This window comes from Megascapheus bottae, chromosome 18, assembly GCF_031878675.1.
Source record: "Megascapheus bottae isolate mThoBot1 chromosome 18, mThoBot2.hap1, whole genome shotgun sequence".
NCBI classification, from domain to species: Eukaryota; Metazoa; Chordata; class Mammalia; order Rodentia; family Geomyidae; genus Megascapheus; species Megascapheus bottae.
The window spans coordinates 33,116,099-33,134,495 of NC_143526.1; the positions used below are offsets into that span (position 1 = coordinate 33,116,099).

An 18,397-nucleotide genomic window follows, 5' to 3' on the forward strand; every position below is an offset into this window, starting at 1 on the left:
AAATATTGGAGGGTTGGGATTTTTTTTCCCACTGTTGGGATTGGAACCCAGGACCTTAACACATACTAGGCAATGCTCTACTCCCCAAGTCAGCCCCTAAATGTTTGAAGTGCGATTCCTTTGGTTGCCCTGCCTGATCAGGAAAGCAGTCTGTATTCTGTGCCTCACCTAACATTATACCAGGAGACTTTTTGTGTGTTGCACACATCTGTAATTTGCTTGTATGGCTGTATGGTCTTCCTCACCTGGACCATTCTAGAATTTACTCATTAATTGTAATGTGTCCCTCTAGAGTGCCATTGTCAACATGTGGGCTCTGCGCACCCTTGTCCTTTTCTCCTGGGGATCCTAGGGACAGGTCTGCCAGGCAGGAGGCTCTGCCTCTTCACTCTGGGGTCTCATTTTCCTATCACCTGATGGTGATCCTTTAGAACAATTGAGGCGCATCATTCAGAGGTTGTGACCATCACCATGGTCACACAGTTGTTCAATTGTTGACCTCACTTGAGCCCAGAAGCCTGTAGGTTCTGCTCTAGTAAACTGAGTCCCAGGGTCAGCCCAGCAGAGCTCTCACCTGCCGTGCAGACCTGCTGAGAATCTGCCTGACCTGTGGCACTCCTTCACTGCCTGCCTGCCCAGCTGGTCCCTGCTGTGCGTACCTGCAGCCACCAAAGCTTCCCTCAGGAATGCGGAACTGCTGAAATGAGAATGGAGCTTGGGTTCAGGCCCAGACCCAAGTTCCATGCAACATAACGCAGGCATGGCATTCTGCTTGCAGATGAGGGCACTGAAGCTCAAAGGAATGTGGCTGGAGGATGGGTGGCTGGGGAGGTGAATGGGTGAGTAAATGGATAGTTGAGTGGATGGATGGATGGATGAGAGACTGGATGGGTGCATGGATGGATGGATGGGTGGGTGGATGGATGGGTGGAAAGGATGGAAGGACAGATGCAAGGAAAGATGGAGATGTGATTAAACCAGGCTGAGAAGCAGGCAGGGCTCTGGACTGGTTCAGAATGAAGGTATTTCAGGACTATCGCATCTGCCTGCAGTCCTCTCAGGGTAGTTGTTTAACCAATTAATGTCCAAGTGGAAGGCTGTCCCTGCAAGGCCCAGGGCCCTCTCAGTACAAACCTGCCCTGAGCACCTATGCTGTGCCAGATGCCAGTGCAGCGCTTTCCACAGGGAATTCTGGGATTCCATGAGATCTTATCTGAGTGCAAGTACCAGTGTCCCGGCTTCAGACTCTCCACAGGGGGATTAGGAAGGACTGTTCTTGTTTCATCAGGAAGACAGACTCAGGGCAACATTGTCTGGGTTAGAATCTGTCTCTGCCTCTGCTTACTGTGTGAATCAGGCAGGGCTTCTCACCACTCCAAGTCTCAGTTCCCTTTTCTGTAGAATGGGTTTGCAACCAGGAAATGTAAATCCAAACCACAGGGAGCCAGCACTTCAAATGAACTAGGAAAGCTAGAATAAAAAAATACAGGTGATGAGAGTGATGAGGCTGTGGATAAATGAGAGCCTTCCAACTTCTGTGGAAAACCACTTCAAGTTCCTCAGAACTTTTGTTTCTGTTTTTTGTCCCTGAGCTTTTTCACTCAAGGCTAGCTCTCTCCCATGTTGAGCCAGGGTCACTTTCAGTTTTCTTTTTTTTTTTTTTTTTTGCCAGTCCTGGGCTTGAGCTCAGGGCCTGAGCACTGTCCTTGGACTTTCTCAAGGCTAGAGCTCTACCACTTGAGCCCCAGCACCACTTCTGGCCTTTTTTTTTTTTTCTATGTATGTGGTACCAAGGAATCGAACCTGGGTCTTTGTGCATGCTGGGCAAGCACTCTACCACTAGGCCAAACTCTCGGCCCTCACTTTCAGTTTTCTGGTGGTTAACTAGAGATAAGCATCGCACAGGCTTTCCTGCCCTGGCTGGCTTTGAATCACATCCACAATTCACAGCCTCCTGAGTAGCTAGGGTTACAGGTGTGAGCCACCAGCTCCCAGCTGCTCCTCAGAATGTTAGGCATGGGGTTGCCACATGACTGGGCAATTTCTCTCCTGTTTTCTGTTCTCTTGGGCAGAGAGAACAAAACCTTGTGAACGAATGTGGAAGGCAGCATTTGTTTTAATTATTCTCAACTAGGAAAAAAAAACCCAAATGCCCATTGATTGATGGATGGCTATAAAATGTATTCTACGTAGACAATGGAATTTTACTTGGCAAATAAAAGGGACCAATGTTCTGATGTGCACTGCACCAGAAAAGAACCTTGAAAATATTGTGCTGAGCAAAAAGCAGCCAGATACAAAAGGCCATACAGTATATAATTCCATTTAGATGAAATATCCAGAATAGGCAAATCCATAGAAACCTGGAGCAGAATGTGAGCTGTCCAGTACTGAGGGGGAGAGTGGGTGCAGGTTTCCTGGAGGAGGGATGTGAGAGAGGGCTAGAAATGTTCTGAAATTCACTGTAGTGCAGGTGGCACAGACACGTGTGTCTGCTCAAAGCATCCATACTGTAAGTGGGCGAATCGTATGTGAGTTTTCGCTCTGTAAAGTTGTTGAATGAGGCCAGTGCTCCCAATAACAGCACAATGCCTGTGCACTGCACCCAGCTCTGGGGAGATTCTGGCTTCTGTAAATACTGCTGGCATGTTGATGTGCAGTCCAGAAGCCATCACTCCACACCTACTCCTTTTATGGAATAACAGAGCTCTGGAATCCAGTGGCTTTAACACTTAGAACACAGTCTTTGGGATCTGACAGACACAGGTTCAAATCTCGGTTCTGCCACTCCTGAGGTATATGGCATTAGTCACCCCACCTTGTCCCTGAACCTCAAAGTTTCAGAGAACTGACGGGGACACTGTACCTCCAGCATCAGGCCGCCCAGCAAGCTGCTCTTATTTACCAGCAGGGTCCCTGGGGCTGGAAATCTGTATTGCTAACATCCTCATCTGCATGCTAAGGTTTGGGAGTTCCTGGTACAGAACAAGATGGTCTGGAAAGGTGGATACCAAGTCCAGAGAGGATGTTTCTGAGGAGTGGGGCAGAAGAGACAAATCTTGCCCGGCTATTCGTAAAAGGCAAGTCTTACATCTGTACCTTGAAACTCATATCAATATTTAAAGAAAACTGATCAGGAAACAAAAGTAAATAAAATGGGGGAAAGAAAGAATTGCCAAGGCTGGCAAGGATCCTAGGCCATCTGGTGTCTGAGTCCCCTAGACAGCATGGCTCTTCGGGAGAGCAATATTCTTTCTGAAGGAAGCTCTGGCTTTCACTGCCTTAGACCCTGGAGCAATGGCAGCGTTCCCTTCCTCCCCTCCCCCAGCCCTTCCCACCCTCTCCCACAACCCTATTCTTTTGTTGGCCTGATTTGGTTCTGATTTCGCTTAGGTTTTCCCACTGCTTTCAAACCACTTGTCTCTGCAAAGACTTGCCTCAGCAGATGAATCTTGATGAAGGTTCTTCGCAATTGAAATCCAAGTCGGTGGGTGGAATGCTGGAGATCTGCAGACTTGTGTGTGGAAAGCACCCCACTTCTTCACTCACACTAAATGAAACTTAGCAAAACTTTCCCTTCTGAATAGAAGCCCTACAATTACATTACAGAGCACAGATAGCTTTCAGATCGTGAAGACCCTTTCTGGAGGTAGCTCAGAACATGTGGCTCACACTATCACCATTCAAAAATTACGTTATTCGGAGATTTCCCCCCACGTGCTTTGCTAATGAAGCAGTGCACATATTCCTACGTTATACTCTTAAAAATGTATTTTGAAAACTGTATTTCAGTATAACTAGTTTCTTTTGTAAAGTTCTCCCCCCCCTTTTTTTTGTCAGTCATGGGGCTTGAACTCAGGGTTGTCCCTGAGCTCTTCAGCTCAAGGCTACGGCCCTACACCTGGAACCACAGCACCATTTCCAGTTCTCTCCTTTTTGTCACATAGTTGCACACTATTCTGAGATACCCCTTAGCTTTTCTGTAACACAGAGAAACTGAGAAAACCTGGTCTAAGCCAGGCCTCACACTTCTGTCCTTGTCAGGGATTGGCTTAGGAAATGTCATGTGACTTTATGATGGCCAATAGGATGGGAGGGAAGGAGAATCTTATGTAGGAAATTTTCTTGACTGTGCACAGGGAATTCATACTAACACTGCTTCACAGGAGTCTGCAGTTTCTTCCCTCTGTGGACAGCCAGGACAGCTACTGACCCACTTGAGAGACAGAGATGGTCAACGGGAAAATGGGTCTCTGAGGACACGACTGATCTAGCATTTAGCCAGACACAAAAGTACTTTGATTCCAGGTTCTCGCTACCAGTCAGCAAATCCCTCATAACTGACACAGGGAGGGGTCATAAGATAGATCTATTTCAGTTTCTGTGGGGGGGGGGCCAGTCCTGGACCTGACCTCAGGGACTGGGCGCTTTCCCAGAGTGTTGTCGCTCAAAGCTAGATCTCTACCATTTGAGCCACAGCTTCACCTATGGCTTTTTTGGTGCTTCACTGGACATGAGAGTTTCTTGGACTTTCCTGCCTGGGCTAGTTTCAAGCTTGGATCCTCAGATCTCAGCCTCCTGAGTAGCTAAGATTATAGGTGTGAGCCATCAGCATCTAGCTATTTTTAGGTTTTGAGGCTCCTCCATACTGATTTCTGTAGTGGTTGCACTCCCATACATTCCGGCCCCAGTGTAAGAGGGTTCTTTTTCCTCCATATCTTTGCCAGCCTTTGTTGTTTTCTTGGTGGCTGCCAGTTTGACTGGGGGAAATGGGATCTTAGTGTAGCTTTGATCTGCATTTCCTTTATGGCTAAGGATGTTGAGCATTTCTTCATGCATCTATTCACCATTTGTATTGCTTCTTCTAAGAACTGCCTGTTCAGTTCGCTTGCCTATTTATTAACTGGGTTATTTGTTCTTACATTGTTTGATTCTTTCGAACTCTTTATAGATTCCATATATGAATCTTTTATTATTTGAATAGCTGGTGAAGATTTTCTCCCATTTCATGGGTTGTCTCTTGGTTCTGGTAATCATTTCTTTTGCTGTGCAGAAGCTCTTTAATTTCATTTATCTGTTCTTGCTCTTGTTTTCTGAGCAACTGAAGTCCTATTCAGAAAATAATTACCTGTGTATATAACTCCCAGATTTCCTCCTATGTTTTTCCTGTAGTAGTTTCAGAAGTCATATTTAGATCTTTGATCCAGTCCAGACTATTTCTTTTCTTTTTATATTTATTATATCAGAGGGAGATGTCATTGTTACATCTCTACACTCTAGACCATTTTTAATATAATTCATTATTATTAAGGTGTTGTACAGAGGGATTACCATTTCATAAGTCAGGTCATGACTATATTTCTTTTTTTTTTTCTGAACGTCCCTCTTCCCTTTGATTTCCCAAGTTCCTTGTTCCTGCCCCTGCCACAAATTGCATAGTTATTTTGCACATAGTTTATACTGAACACCAGGACTGCATTTGTTCACTCATCCTCCATTTTTGTGCTCCCCTTTTGTTCTCCCCAAAACACACACACACACACACACACACACATACACACACACGCAAAATAATCCCAAAAGGAAAAACAAACAGTACCACCACCACAAACACCACCACCCGTCAGAAAACCCCCCTGTTTCCATTTCCTGAAACTCATTTCCATAATTAGGATTTTAAATGTTCAGAAGAGTTAAGCCTTTGGTCCAGGTTTTTTTTTTTGGCCAGTCCTGGGGCTTGAACTCAGGGTCTGGTCTCTGTCCCTGAGCTTCTTTTGCTCAAGGCTAACACTCTACCACTTGAGCCACAGCGCCACTTCTGGCCTTTTCTGTTTATGTGGTACTGAAGAATGGAACTCAGGGCTTCATGCGTGTTAGGCCAGCACTCTACCACTAAGCCACATTTCCAGCCCCAGACTAGTTCTTAACAGACACTGGACATGTTCGTGGCTCTGAGCTGCTCGCATGAGCACTCTCCTGGTCAGGGCCACCCTTTTCTAGCTTTCCATATGAAGGCTTTCCTTGTACCCAGAATCCTCTTGTCTTAATGACCAGGGCACACTCCTCTCATGTAGTTCCTGGATATGTCATCTCTGTTATTGGTCTCTCTGGCTCATGTGCCTTTGGCAGTTCAGGTGTTTCAAATCCATGCCCCCCACCATCTTTTTTCCCTCTGTGCTTTCCACATCTGGTCCTAGCTGTCATGGCAGTGACAGGAAAAATACGCCATCTCCTTCCTCCTTCATTCACATGGGTCTGAGTCTGTTTTCTCAAGGCTGGACACCTGCAGGTCCTGTACCTAGACACAAGGGGCATGGTTTGGAGAACCGTGGCCCCTCATGTATATGTCTAGCTAGGTCAGTGCTCCTCAAATCCCAGCATGGATCAGAATCGTGCTAAAGTTTGTTAGCTTGCTAACATTAGCTTGTTAAAATGCAAACTTCTGGGCTCCATTCCAGAGTTTCTGGTTCAGTAGGACTGGAGCTGGGCCTAATACTTTACATTTCTAACCAATTCTCCCTCGACGCTGTCGCTGCTGGTCTTGGTGAACACAGTTTGACGATCACTGGCCTGGGACCCTGTGAAAACGAAGCTCCCGAGGTAAACAGAGCAGAACTATCACCTCCTTCAATATTGGCAGCACGCTCCTGTGAATGCAAACTGCAGACTCCATTCTCAGCCAGGCATGGTGGCATGCATGCGCCTGTAATCCGGCACTCAGGGGACTAAGGCCAGGCGATTGTGAGTTTGAGGCCAGCTTGCGATACACAGCAAGACTGTCTCAAAAAAAAAAAAAAATCCCAAACAACAAAAAGCTACTTTCTCATCCTGTTGAATTCCATCTCAACCTAAACCCTAAGAGCTGCTTCATACCTGAGGCTCCTCCACTCTCTCTCTCTATTGTATAAGTGAATTTGTTGAAGTTGTGCTATGTGCTGAGTGCTTTCACAAGCTTGTTGAATTTTCACACCCTCTCACACCCCACATCTTTCTGGGGGAAAATGATGTTCAGAAAAATAAAGGACAGAACAACTTACCAAGGCCATGTCATGGGTGAGTAAATGAGCCAGGATTCAGGTGTGGATAACAGAACTCTACCATTACCAACACTTGTGTTTCACTCCGTCTGACAATCAGCTGCCTCCGTGACTCAAGACAAACTTGCCCCCTTGTGCTCTGCCAGCTCATTTGTCTCGGTCATCACCTGACTTTTGTCAAATACACTGTTTCTGTTTTTGTTTTGCCAGGCCTACAGCTTGAACTCAGGGCATGAGCACTGTGTCAGAGCTTCTTCTGCTTAAGACTAGAACTCTACCACTTGAGCTACAGTGCCACTTCTGGCTTTTTCTGTTTATGTGGTACTGAGGAATCGAACCCAGGGCTTCCTGCACTCAACCACAAAGCCACATTCCCAGCCTCCAAGCGGTGGTTTTTGAGCTTATTTTTCAGTGCTGTCCCTCATTCCTAACTCCAAGCAAGAAGTTCTGCTTTCCTAACTCCTTGGGGAGTCTCAAGGATTTGGAATCTGAAAGTGTTAAAAACTGTTGGTACATTTTATTTTTTATTTTATTTTTTTTGCATTTTTTATTGTAATTAGTAAAAGGGTTACATGATATTTGCCAGATAGAAGGTGCATTAATTCACGTACATTGATACCCTTTCACATGTCTTGGTACCCATTTCCCTCCCCCCCACACCCCCCATGTTGGTACATTTTAATAAGGGCTATTTTCTAGGCTATATCCCTATAAATGTCCCAATTTAATATGCAAATGCACTACAAATGATTTAGGGTGTGCTGAGGCCTTTATTGTTCTGTTTTGCAGTTATGTTGATTTAGACCATAGCTCGATGGTTAATAATTTAGTAAGCAGCCTTATTTTTTAATCTTCTTTGTCCTCATGCTTCATCTTTGCCCACATTAAGGGACTTAAGCCTGCATGAAGTTTTGGTTTAATGAACAATCAATCCTGGAATAAACATAGCTGAAAAAGGACTCCATCTGAATGCTAGAGACAGCTTTAAAGTTCATGATTTTTTTTACCTTCTTGGTGGGATTCTTGCTTCTATCGTAAATATCTTGACCTATTTTTTTCTCCTAACAGTGCTTTTTGAGTTATACTCTATTTTGCCTGATATTATTAGGCTCAAGTTCCTATTGGGAACACTTGCATTAATATTTTCCTGGGATATCTTTTTATGTCTATTTTCAATGGCACAACATTTGTTTGTTATGGGGTCAAGAGGAGGGGATCCACACTCCTCCAGGTGGGGATTCCATGTCCCACCAGAGTCCACCACACAGAGACAGTCTCCTATAAAAAGGTGAATTTATTGGGGAAGCAGATGGAGAACTGACCTGCCAGGGACACAGTGCAGACTCGGGAGCTGACGCTGTGACCCCGAGCAGCGCTCATGCTGGGTTTTTAAGGGCAAAACCCATGCGGTCGAACCTGGTCACACAGGTGGCCAATGGGATAGTCACATACACAGAGGGACCACAGCCAGCTCCGGCCACACGCAGGTAGCCAATAGGGTCACAGTCCAGTGTTTGAATTTACCTATCACCTTAGTTGGGATTGGCGCGCAAGTTGGAAAGGTCTCCACACAAAGCCGACCCCCTCCCTACCCAAGCGGATATCCCTCCTCGTGGGGGTGGGGAGAGGTCAAGGTTGCCCCTCCCTAGAAGGGCAAAGGTGGCTGGGCTGTACCACATATCCCTCCTCATTGTGGGGATGGGGAGGTCAAGGTGGCTGGGCTGTACCATTGTTAACCTTCCAAAATGGGGCGGGGGAACTCTTAGGCATTCTGGATGGCACCAGTCCCTGCTCACCTCAACATGTTGTGTCATTGTCTTGTATGTATTTTATAAAGAGCACAAAGCTGGATTGTTTTTTTTTAAGTTTCATAACATCATTAATAGTTAAGTTAACCCATTTACATTTATTGTGATTACTTCTCATTGTGTTCCTGTGCCTTCAGTTCCAAAGGACAGTTTATCTTGTTTATAAGTGTATGTTCTTTCTTTATCTTTAGGATGAAAATGATTGATCTGTTATGCCAGGCGCTGGTAACTCAGACCTGTAATCCTATCTACCCAGGAGGCTGAGATTTAAGGGGGGTAGTTCAAAAACAGCTTGGGAAGGAAAGTCTATGAGACTCTTATCTCCAATTAAACATCAAAAAAGCCAGAAGCAGAGCTATAGTTCAAGTGGTAGAGCACTGGCCTTGAGCACAAAAAATCAGGAACAATGCCAAGGTCCCAAGTTCAAGTCCTAGGATTGGCACAAAAAAAAAAATCTGCTTTTACAGATACATTCACATGCAGATCTTTGGGAGGCCATGTTTTTATTTCTCCTGGATAAATACCTGATTGGGATGGCTGAGTTGTTAGAGAAGTGTACATGTGTGCCTTAGTCTTTATAAAGGACAAGAGTGCTTGCCTAGCATGCACAAAGACCCGGGTTTGATTCCTCAGTACGACGTACATAGAAAAAGCTGGAAGTGGTGCTGTGGCTCAAATGGCAGAGTGCTAGCCTTGAGAAAAGCCCAAGGATAGTGCTCAGACCCTGAGTTCAAGCCCCACAACTAGCAAAAAAAAAAAAAAAAAAAAAAAAAAAAAGGAAGGAAGCCAGGCATGGTGGCTTTACGCCTATAATCTTAGGTACTCAGGAGGCTGAGATCTGAGGATCAAGGTTCAAAGCCAGCCTGGGCACTAAAATGTCCATGAGACTCTTATCTCCAATTAACCACCAGAAAAAACAAAACACAAAAACAGAAGTGGCACTGTGGCTCCAGGGGTAGGGTGGTAGCCTAGAGCTGAAGAGCTCGGGAACAATGCACAGGCCTAGAGTTCAAGCCCCATGCTTGGCAGAAAAAAAAAGTCAAAAGTGGTAGAGCACGGGCCGGGAGTTTGGCCTAGTGGTTAAATTGCTTGCCTAGCATGCACAAAGACCTGGGTTCGATTCCTCGGTACCACATACATACAAAAAAAAGCCGGAAGTGGTGTTGAGGCTCAAGTGGTAGAGCTCTAGCCTTGAGAAAGTCCAAGGACAGTGCTCAGGCCCTGAGCTCAAGCCCAGGACTGGAAAAAAAAAAAAGTGGTAGAGCACTAGCCTTGAGTAAAAAAGCTAGGGGACAGCGCCCAGGCCTTGAGTTCACATCTCAGCATCAGTGGCCCTGCGCCCACACACTCACAAAGAGAATCCTCTCTGGCTATAGGGAGAAGAGAGCAGTTGAAGAAGGATCTGATGGCTGGATCTAAAAGTGGGCTCATACTTTTGGCTTCCTGGAGGACCACACAGCTGTCTTGCTTTCTGGTGGTATAAGGAAGCTCTCTGCTGGGTTGGATAGTTGATGTGGCTGCAAAGAACCAGACCCACTTGACCCTTGGCAATCCTTCCTGCATCCGTGACGCTCCATCTCCAGGACACTGAGTAGCCTAGGGTGGAGGATTTGAACCAGAGCTGTGGCTCTGATGAGCCACATGTATCTATGTATTTATTTGTTGTTTATGTAGTACCAAGGAATCGAACCCAGGGCCTCATGCACGCTAGGCAAGTACTCTACCACTGAGCCATATTCCCAGCCTCATATGCATCTATTTACATTTAAATTAAGAAAATATTCAGCTCCCCAATTATATGAGCCCTAAGTCCAGGGCTCAACATGCCACGTGACTCATGTACCCCATATTGGATAGCACAGACTTGGAACATTCTCGTGACTGCACCAAGTTCGGCGGGGCAGGGTAACCTCCCAAGGAAAACCATTTCTGTTTCTGTAAACAGATGCAGGGGTCCAAGAAAGAGACAACTGCAGGGCAGATCATGCTAGGCAGCACCTAGCCAGGCCACCAGGACCCGTTAACCCTACAATCTAGGAAAGACGCAAGAGAGAGAAGGTACCAGAGACACCGGAGAAGCCTGAAACATGAATCTTACTTCAAAGCTATCTCAGGGTAGGTCCACCTAGAAGCAGACACTGAGGCACAGATTTGAGGACAGGGGGTTTCTCTGACCACAGTCCTAGGAGAGGAGCAGGAGCAGGAGGAGGCTGAGCCAGGGAGACAGGAATGCATGGTGAAGCAGGTTACATTCCATGTGCTTGCCAGACTCCATCCCACTGGAAAATCTAGGATCTTGGCTACAACTACAAGTTATCTTGCCCCACAGGATGAGAAGATGGCGTCCCATCAGTCACTGGTTGAGAGCTGCTTCCAGGGCCTGCCTAACTCACCAGGACACCTGGCTTGCCAAGTGTGCAGAGAGAGGGCCCTTCCCTGCAGGAGGGCTTCAAGTAAAGCTGTGACACTGACAAGTGAGAGGGTGCAGGCACTGATGTGCTAAAAGCTGAGATAAGTGGGCCGGACCGACTGCCACGGGAATAAAATGGCCTTCATCCTCAGCCTTTCTACACACATGTGTGTGCATACACGCGCACACACACACGCACCTATGCATACATGCGGCCTTTGTGCACTTCTCACACCGGCCTGTTTCTCTCTTCCTGACTCACACTGTTCTGTTTCACCACAGGACCTTTGTTTTGGAGGTCTGGAGCACTCTTCTCTTTCCTTTCCCTCGTCATCTAGTTGAGTTTTATACATTCTTCAGACCATGTACCTTCTGAGGGGAAAATGAGAGACACTCCCACCAGGACAAGAACAAGTTTTTTTTTGTTGTTGTTGTTTTTAATTGTATATTATCCCATCTCCCTGTCCTCCAGTGCCTGGTTCTGTGTTTGAGCTTAGTTGATTAATGTCTTTCCCATCAGACTGTAGGAAGGGGATTTTGCTTGTCTGGTTCAGTAATATACAGTAGGTGTTCTAGATATGTGTACTGAATGGGTTGGCGAATGAATGAATGTCAATGTGACTGACTAAAGGAAAGAGGAGAGGGGGAGGGAAGGAGGGAAGGAGGAAGAAAGAGAGGAGAGAGAGAGAGAGAGAGAGAATTTACCAGCTAAAGATCCAAGGAAGAGGAGAAAGCTAATTAGCAATTCATTAGGATCCATTTTCAAGTCTATAGTCAATGCTAATCACTTGTTTGTTTAAAACGGGAAGTTCTGTGCTCATTAAATCCATTAGTAAATGAAAACGTTTCTGGGGAAGTCTGGCCTCCCACACTGGAGTGTGATTTAAAGGACTGCACCCATCCTTTGGAGTCAGCCTCCTGGAGACCCACTGAGGTGGGGCAGGCAGGCCTAGAATGCCCTGGCCTGGGACCCCTACCCTCCAGGACCCCCACCCTCCCTCTGCTGGCCCTCAGGATTCTGTCTGCTGGGCTCTCTGAGCTGTTTCTGCCCCAGAAAATGTTAGCCTTGTGGCTGGCTGTGAAGGCCACAGAGTCCTGTGATCAGACCTGGCTCAGACCTTGCATGAGCTCCAGTGTGAGGACCAAGCTGCAGGACTTCCCACAGTCCTTTGCTGCCTGGAGCTCTGTCCTCCCATTCATAGAGCCCCAGGCCAGCCAGGTAGCCACTATTGCCTACATTTGTGGAAACTGAGGTATCTGCCCAAGGCCTTCACTCTTGGCCTGTCCTCTCTTCACTGAGGCACTTCTAGGACCTGCTACTTTCTCCCCACCTTACAGAAGAGAAAGCTGGCTTGCCAAGGTCACCTGGCTGCTCCATGTGGTAAATGGTAAGGCCAGGCCTCCAAGCCAGCTCCATACAAGCAGAGTCCTGAACAAAAGCCCCAGACACCCCCCACCCCACCCCATCTGCTCATCTCTCTCCTTTCACCCAGAGGGCCCCCTCCTTTTGGGGCCTGGCAGCCAAATAACACTTGAATTTGCTCTGCTTGAATTCGGGGTCTCTCCTCCCCGAGTCTCCTACTTTCCTGTGGAAGTAACATCCTGTGTTCATACCTGAGTGTCATGAGACTTATCATCTTTGTCCCTCAAGGCACTGTGCTGCACTGAGCACTTCTCTGGGCTGGCGAGTCCTTGTGTCTAGCACCCTGAGCTTTCAGGGTTCTGTGGGTATGTTCATTTCATCCAGGTTCAGACATGCAGGCCTTGAACTCTGGGCCTGGGCACTGTCTCTGAGCTCTTCGGCTCAAGGCTACCGCCCTATCCCTTGAGCCACAGTGTCACTTCCTGTTTTCTGTTGATTAATTGGAGATAAGACTCTCATGGACTTCAGTGCCCGGGCTGGCTTTGAACCAAGATCCTCAGATCTCAGCCTCCTGAGTAGCTGTAATTTACTGGCATAAGCTTCGAGCTCCTGGCCACACATTTTCTATTTTAAACAAATAGTTACTCAGTTAAAAAAAAAAAAAAAGAGGCAACAAGCCAGGTGCAGTGGCTCACACCTGTAATCCTAGCTGGTGCTCTACCACTTAAGCCAGTTCTAGCTTTTTGCTAGTTATTTGGAGATAAGAGCTTTCCGCTCTGTCTGCCCCCAGGTGACTTCAGATGATGCCCCTCCGATCTCAGCCTCTTGAGTAGCTAGGATTAGAGGCATGAGCTACTGGCCCCTAGCCTCTTCCTTCTTATGTTTGCTTTAGCTGAATTCCCATGTAAGGCAGGAGATGTGGGCATATTTTGGTCCTTTCTAGAGGGGTGAAGTGCTGTCATTGCGTTAGTTTCAATCTTTTGCTTCTGATCTTTGAGATATGTGAAGCTGTAGGCCTAAATGCCTGGCATGTTCAGGATACTTCATTAAAAAATGTATTGTTATTATAAAGTGATAAACAGAGGAATTATAGTTATATAAGTCAGATAAAGAGTACAATTCTTTTTGGGCAATGTCACCCTTTCCCTTACTCTCCCAGTTTTCCCCTCCAGTACCCACTCACAAGTTGAGAAGTTCATTTTCAACACAGTATCTAGTGAATGCCACCGCTGCGCTGGTTCATCTTGTCATCTAATTCTGTGACAAGACAGATAAATGAACGAATAAAACAAAAAGAAAACAGAAGGGGCAACAAAGAAAAAAGACACCTCATGTTTCCAGGTCCTGGAGTTCATTTCACTAAATGTTCTTTTACATGATCAGATGCAGATAGGCATTGTGCCTTTGTGTTTCTCTCCTAAAGGCGGCATTTGTGAGATTCTACCAATTTGGCACAACCCTTCAGGGACTAGCTTCTGCAGGTGAATCTTGCTGCTCTGAGGACCTCAACAAGCTTGTAACCACGCACACACCATCTCTCATACTTACCAACGTTGTGTTACCAAATCACACCAAAGTCATGTCTGGAGACTGCTCCAAACCCTTCACGTAGCCGACTGGACAAATTGCAGCAACCTGGGGAGAGGATGGGAACAGCCCAGTCCCTGGTGAGACGCAGCCCTGCTAGATTCCCCTTTCTGGCCTCTGGGCTCAAGGCAGGATGAGGGCCCGGGGTGGGGTCTGCTCTGTGAGAAAGGGCCTGATGGGGCCCCCAAAAGTCGGGTGCATCAGGGTGCACCCATGCTGTGAGCAGTGCAACGTATTTTATATTTCAAGAAGAAACTTGTCTTTCCCATGACTTCTCCAGCCCCTCCTACCCCCAGCCCCTTGGCTCATCTTTTCCCTTGGAAGATTCTGAAAGGCACTTCCTCATTCCTGACTTCAGATCCTGCTTATGTGGGAGGAAGCAGAGGACAAGAGGACACTTGTGGAGAAAGTAGGTTGAGACCTGGGAGCTGGCAAATTACATAAGGAGGGAGGACGGGAGGGTGAGACAGAGGCAGCCATCCATCAGTGCTTTTTAACTCTTACTTGTCCCCATAGCAGGCAGCCCCCAAGGCTGGGCTCAGACATTTTCATCAATGGTTGGCACTGAATGCCTTGCAGTAAGTGGGTACAGCTCCTTCCTCGTCCTTTGCAAGACAGGCTTTGTACTCTGGGTAAAACTGTCGGCAAAGGTAGACCAGTTCCTAATCTAGGAGATGATTCCTGTGGGAAATCAGGCTGCTTTGGAAGTGGAATTTGAAAATCAGCTGCCTTGGAACTCCAGTGGTGGTGGTGAGTTAGGGGTGGGGGTGGGGGGCAGAGAGAATGCCATTTATAAAGCAATCAGGGCTTCGTCAGAGTCTACCATCACTCAGAATTATTTTCTGAAATTTGGCCTTTATTCCTTACTCTGGCAAAAAGGCAATTGGGACACTTGGCTTCCAATCAAGTACAAAGCAGAGGAGTGAGGGGGGGTGTGGGAGGCGGGGGAATACAAAGGCAGAGGGACCCTCCATTGTACATCTCAGCTGGAGTTGCAGGCAAATCTGTTTCCAGGGCTTCTCCATTCTCAGAATAGAGCCCAGGAAGCCTCATCAGAGGCTCCATTCATCTTACATCTTACTTTAAACTTTAAAGCACATATTTATGTGCCTCAAGTTGCTCATGAACCAGGGCTTGTCAAACAGTTTGGGGTTGATGGAAGAGTTCCATTTTCTCGTCCTGGGACTTTCAGAAATACAGTTTCACTGCCAGTCACTCTCCTTTCCAGTTTCTCCTGCGTGCTGCCACAGAACAAATATTCCAATACTTCTCACCTATTTGAGATCACCTGTGTCCTTAAGACTGGGATCCTTAGATCGGCATTCAAGGCCTCCTGTGAGTATGGCCTTAGTTTTGAAACCTCCCAACCATCTCCACTCCGGGCCAGATATCACTCACAGGTAACAAATGGTGAGTGCCTGCCATTCCCTCCTCTTCCTCCTCCTCCTCTCCCTGGCATCTCCTTCCCTGGGAGCCAAATACAGCCCTTCTATTTGGGGGGAATCTATATACCCAGGCTCATTCTCTATTCACATTGATGGCTGGTGAGCTATTCTGACCTCTGACCTCAGACCTGTTCAGTTGCAAACCAGCACTTGGGGAGCCCTCAGTGGAGTTCAGGGGAGAATGAGCAGAGCAGAAGACACCAAGCCACTGGCCTATATTTTGAAGTCTTTGGGCCAAAAATGATTTTCGTGTGTATGTGTGTGTGTGTGTGTGTGTGTGTGTGTTGGTCCGGGAGCTTGAACTCAAGGCCTGGGCACCATTCCTTAGCTTTTCTGCTCAAGGTTGGTGCTCTATCATTTGGCCACAGCTCTACCTCTGGCTTTTTGGCAATTGATTTTTTTTTTTTTTTTGGTGGGTCATGGGGCTTGAACTCCACCTGGGTGCTCTCCCTGAGCAATTCAGCTCAAGACTACCTCCGTACCCTTTGAGCCAAACCCCACTTCCCATTTTCTAGAGGTTAATTGGAATTAAGAGTCTCAGGTCCTTTTGTGCTGGGGCTGGCTTTGAACCTTGATCCTCAGATTTTAGCTTCCTGAGTAGCTAGGATTACAGGCACCAGCTAACTGGGAGATGTTCTATGGACTTTCCTATCCAAGCTGGCTTTGAATTGTGGTCCCCAGATCTCAGCCTTCTGAACAGTTAGGGTCACAGGCGTGAGCTACCCACTGGCACCTGGCTGATTTTGATATTTTTACAAGAATGTAAAAGGAAATCAAAGGGGACTGGGAGACCTCTGGCCTGTGCAGCCTCATGCTAGGTCTCTGCCATGACTGTTGCCTGCCACCTGCTGCAGGTGGACAACATCTGCTCTGAACTTGACACAGGCTGATCTGATGAACATGAATCTTTGGGCTTCGGCTGGAGAGGTTGGAAGATGTGCTGAGGAGGAAGAACGTAGGCCTAGGACTGCTGCTGGGGTCTCGGACACTTCTAGGAACGAAGCTGCTGGAACACATAGGCAGGGAAAGCAGCATCCAAGCAGAGTCAGAATATTGCGTGCAGAGCCTGAGGGCTTCAGTTGTGTACCCTGTATTTGGGGTGGTCTCCTGTCACTCCAACAGGAATCAGGAGGAATGTAGCCACTGGTAGTGTGCCGGTACCTTTGGGTGTACTTTTGTGTCTCAGCCGGCCTCGTCTCCTGTCCTACAGGTTCTCCCTTCCTTTGAGAAGCCTCCAGTGGTTCTCTCTCTCCCTACTGAAGTTCCCTTAAGTTCTAGGATGGGTCTTGCTGGGAATTAATCATAAACTTCCTCCGTTAAACCAGTCTGAGAAGTACGCGGTGCATTTTTATAATGAAGCGATGGGCAGCTGGCAAATGGGCACGAAAGATGGGGCCTGCTCACTGTGGGAGTCGAGTTAGAGACGTTATAGCACTGACTCCAGAAGCAACCTGCTGGGAAAGGAAGGAGCAGCAATGCTAGTTGGGTGATGTGAAATGAAGTTCACAGGTCACGTAGTGATTCAGAGCCAGCCAGTTCACCTCAGCTCGGATGTTTTCTCCCACCATGGTGACTCTAGAGGACCCCAGCTGAGGTTCTCAGGAGAACATGCCTGATGCTCTGGGACAGCTCTACACTTCCCTGAATCCTGTAGAACGCCTTCTGCAGACACACCTTAAACAGATGTGTCTAAAACTCAGAGCTGACTGCTTTCTGCTGATTCTTCTTTTACCCACCTTTAAGTGCAGTACTGTTGCAGGTGACAGAATGCCTGGAAGGGGCAGGGGGTGGGGGTGGGGAGGTAGAGAGAATCACTGTGTGATGCCCATGTCAACAAGGCCTACACTGAGTCAGCCAGACAGGTTCAAAAATAAAGTTCCAGAAATAGAATACCAGAGGCACTCTTAATTGCTTGTGGTGTGTGTGTGTGTATGTGTTCGTGCACACCCGTGCATGCGTATGTGTGCGTACTGGTCCCGGGGCTTGAACTCAGGGCTTTGCCTTTCTTGGAGGGGGTTTACTTAATTGGAGATAAGAGTCGCAAGATTTCCTGATCCCGGTTTCAAACTGATCCTCAGATCTCATCTCCTGAGTGCTAGGGATTATAGGCATAAACAACTAACTCTTGGCTTTTTAAAAATCAAGTCCAAGAATCAGAAAGCAGAGATCAGGATACCTTCTCTCTGAGGAAGAGGTTGGGGTCTGGAGAACTGTGACATACTCTCTGACTGTCATCATCCCCTGGACAGCTGCCCAGTGAACACCTGCCTCTGCTGCTCCCACGCCACGGCCTGTCACGCCCAGCCACTTGGGGAAGGCAGGCCACTTTAATGTCTAGGGAAGCAGCTGTGTAATGCTCGACAAGTCACGCCACCCTGTTGACCTGTTTTCTCATTTGTCAGGGCCAAGCGATTGAATTAGCCCACTGTGCTGTGCCCCCAGTGGGGCCGGGAACACAGCTCCTTCTACCAGCCCCTCAATTAGAGGACACTTCTCTTCCCTTCCCGAAGGAAATCATCCCAGAACTCTAGACGTGAAGGAGAGCAAAATGGCCTGGTGCGCTCTCACAGGCTCTTTGCTGGGGTTCTGTCAGGGTCATAGGGGCTTCTGGAACTGCACAGAATTCTATGCAGGTGGAGAGAGCATACAAGTATGGCTCTGGAAGGTAAAGTGACCTCCGCCCTGGCAAGGAGGGAGTAAGAGAGGGTCCTCAGATCAACAGATCAAACAGATGGATAGCTCTCCCT

At 47.3% G+C, this 18,397-nt stretch overlaps 1 protein-coding gene across 1 annotated transcript in view; it reads right to left on the minus strand.

Annotated features, from left to right (window-relative positions):
• Positions 1–6,241: 6,241 nt before the first annotated feature.
• The window catches only part of Tti1 (TELO2 interacting protein 1), a 54,577-nt gene continuing 42,421 nt past the window's right edge, over positions 6,242–18,397 (minus strand). The window contains exons 9-10 of the mRNA XM_090352713.1: positions 6,511–6,578; positions 6,242–6,298 (exon numbers count right to left, since the gene is read on the minus strand). Coding sequence (XP_090208839.1) covers positions 6,242–6,298; positions 6,511–6,578 — 125 coding nt within the window. The remainder of the gene's footprint in view (positions 6,299–6,510; positions 6,579–18,397) is intronic.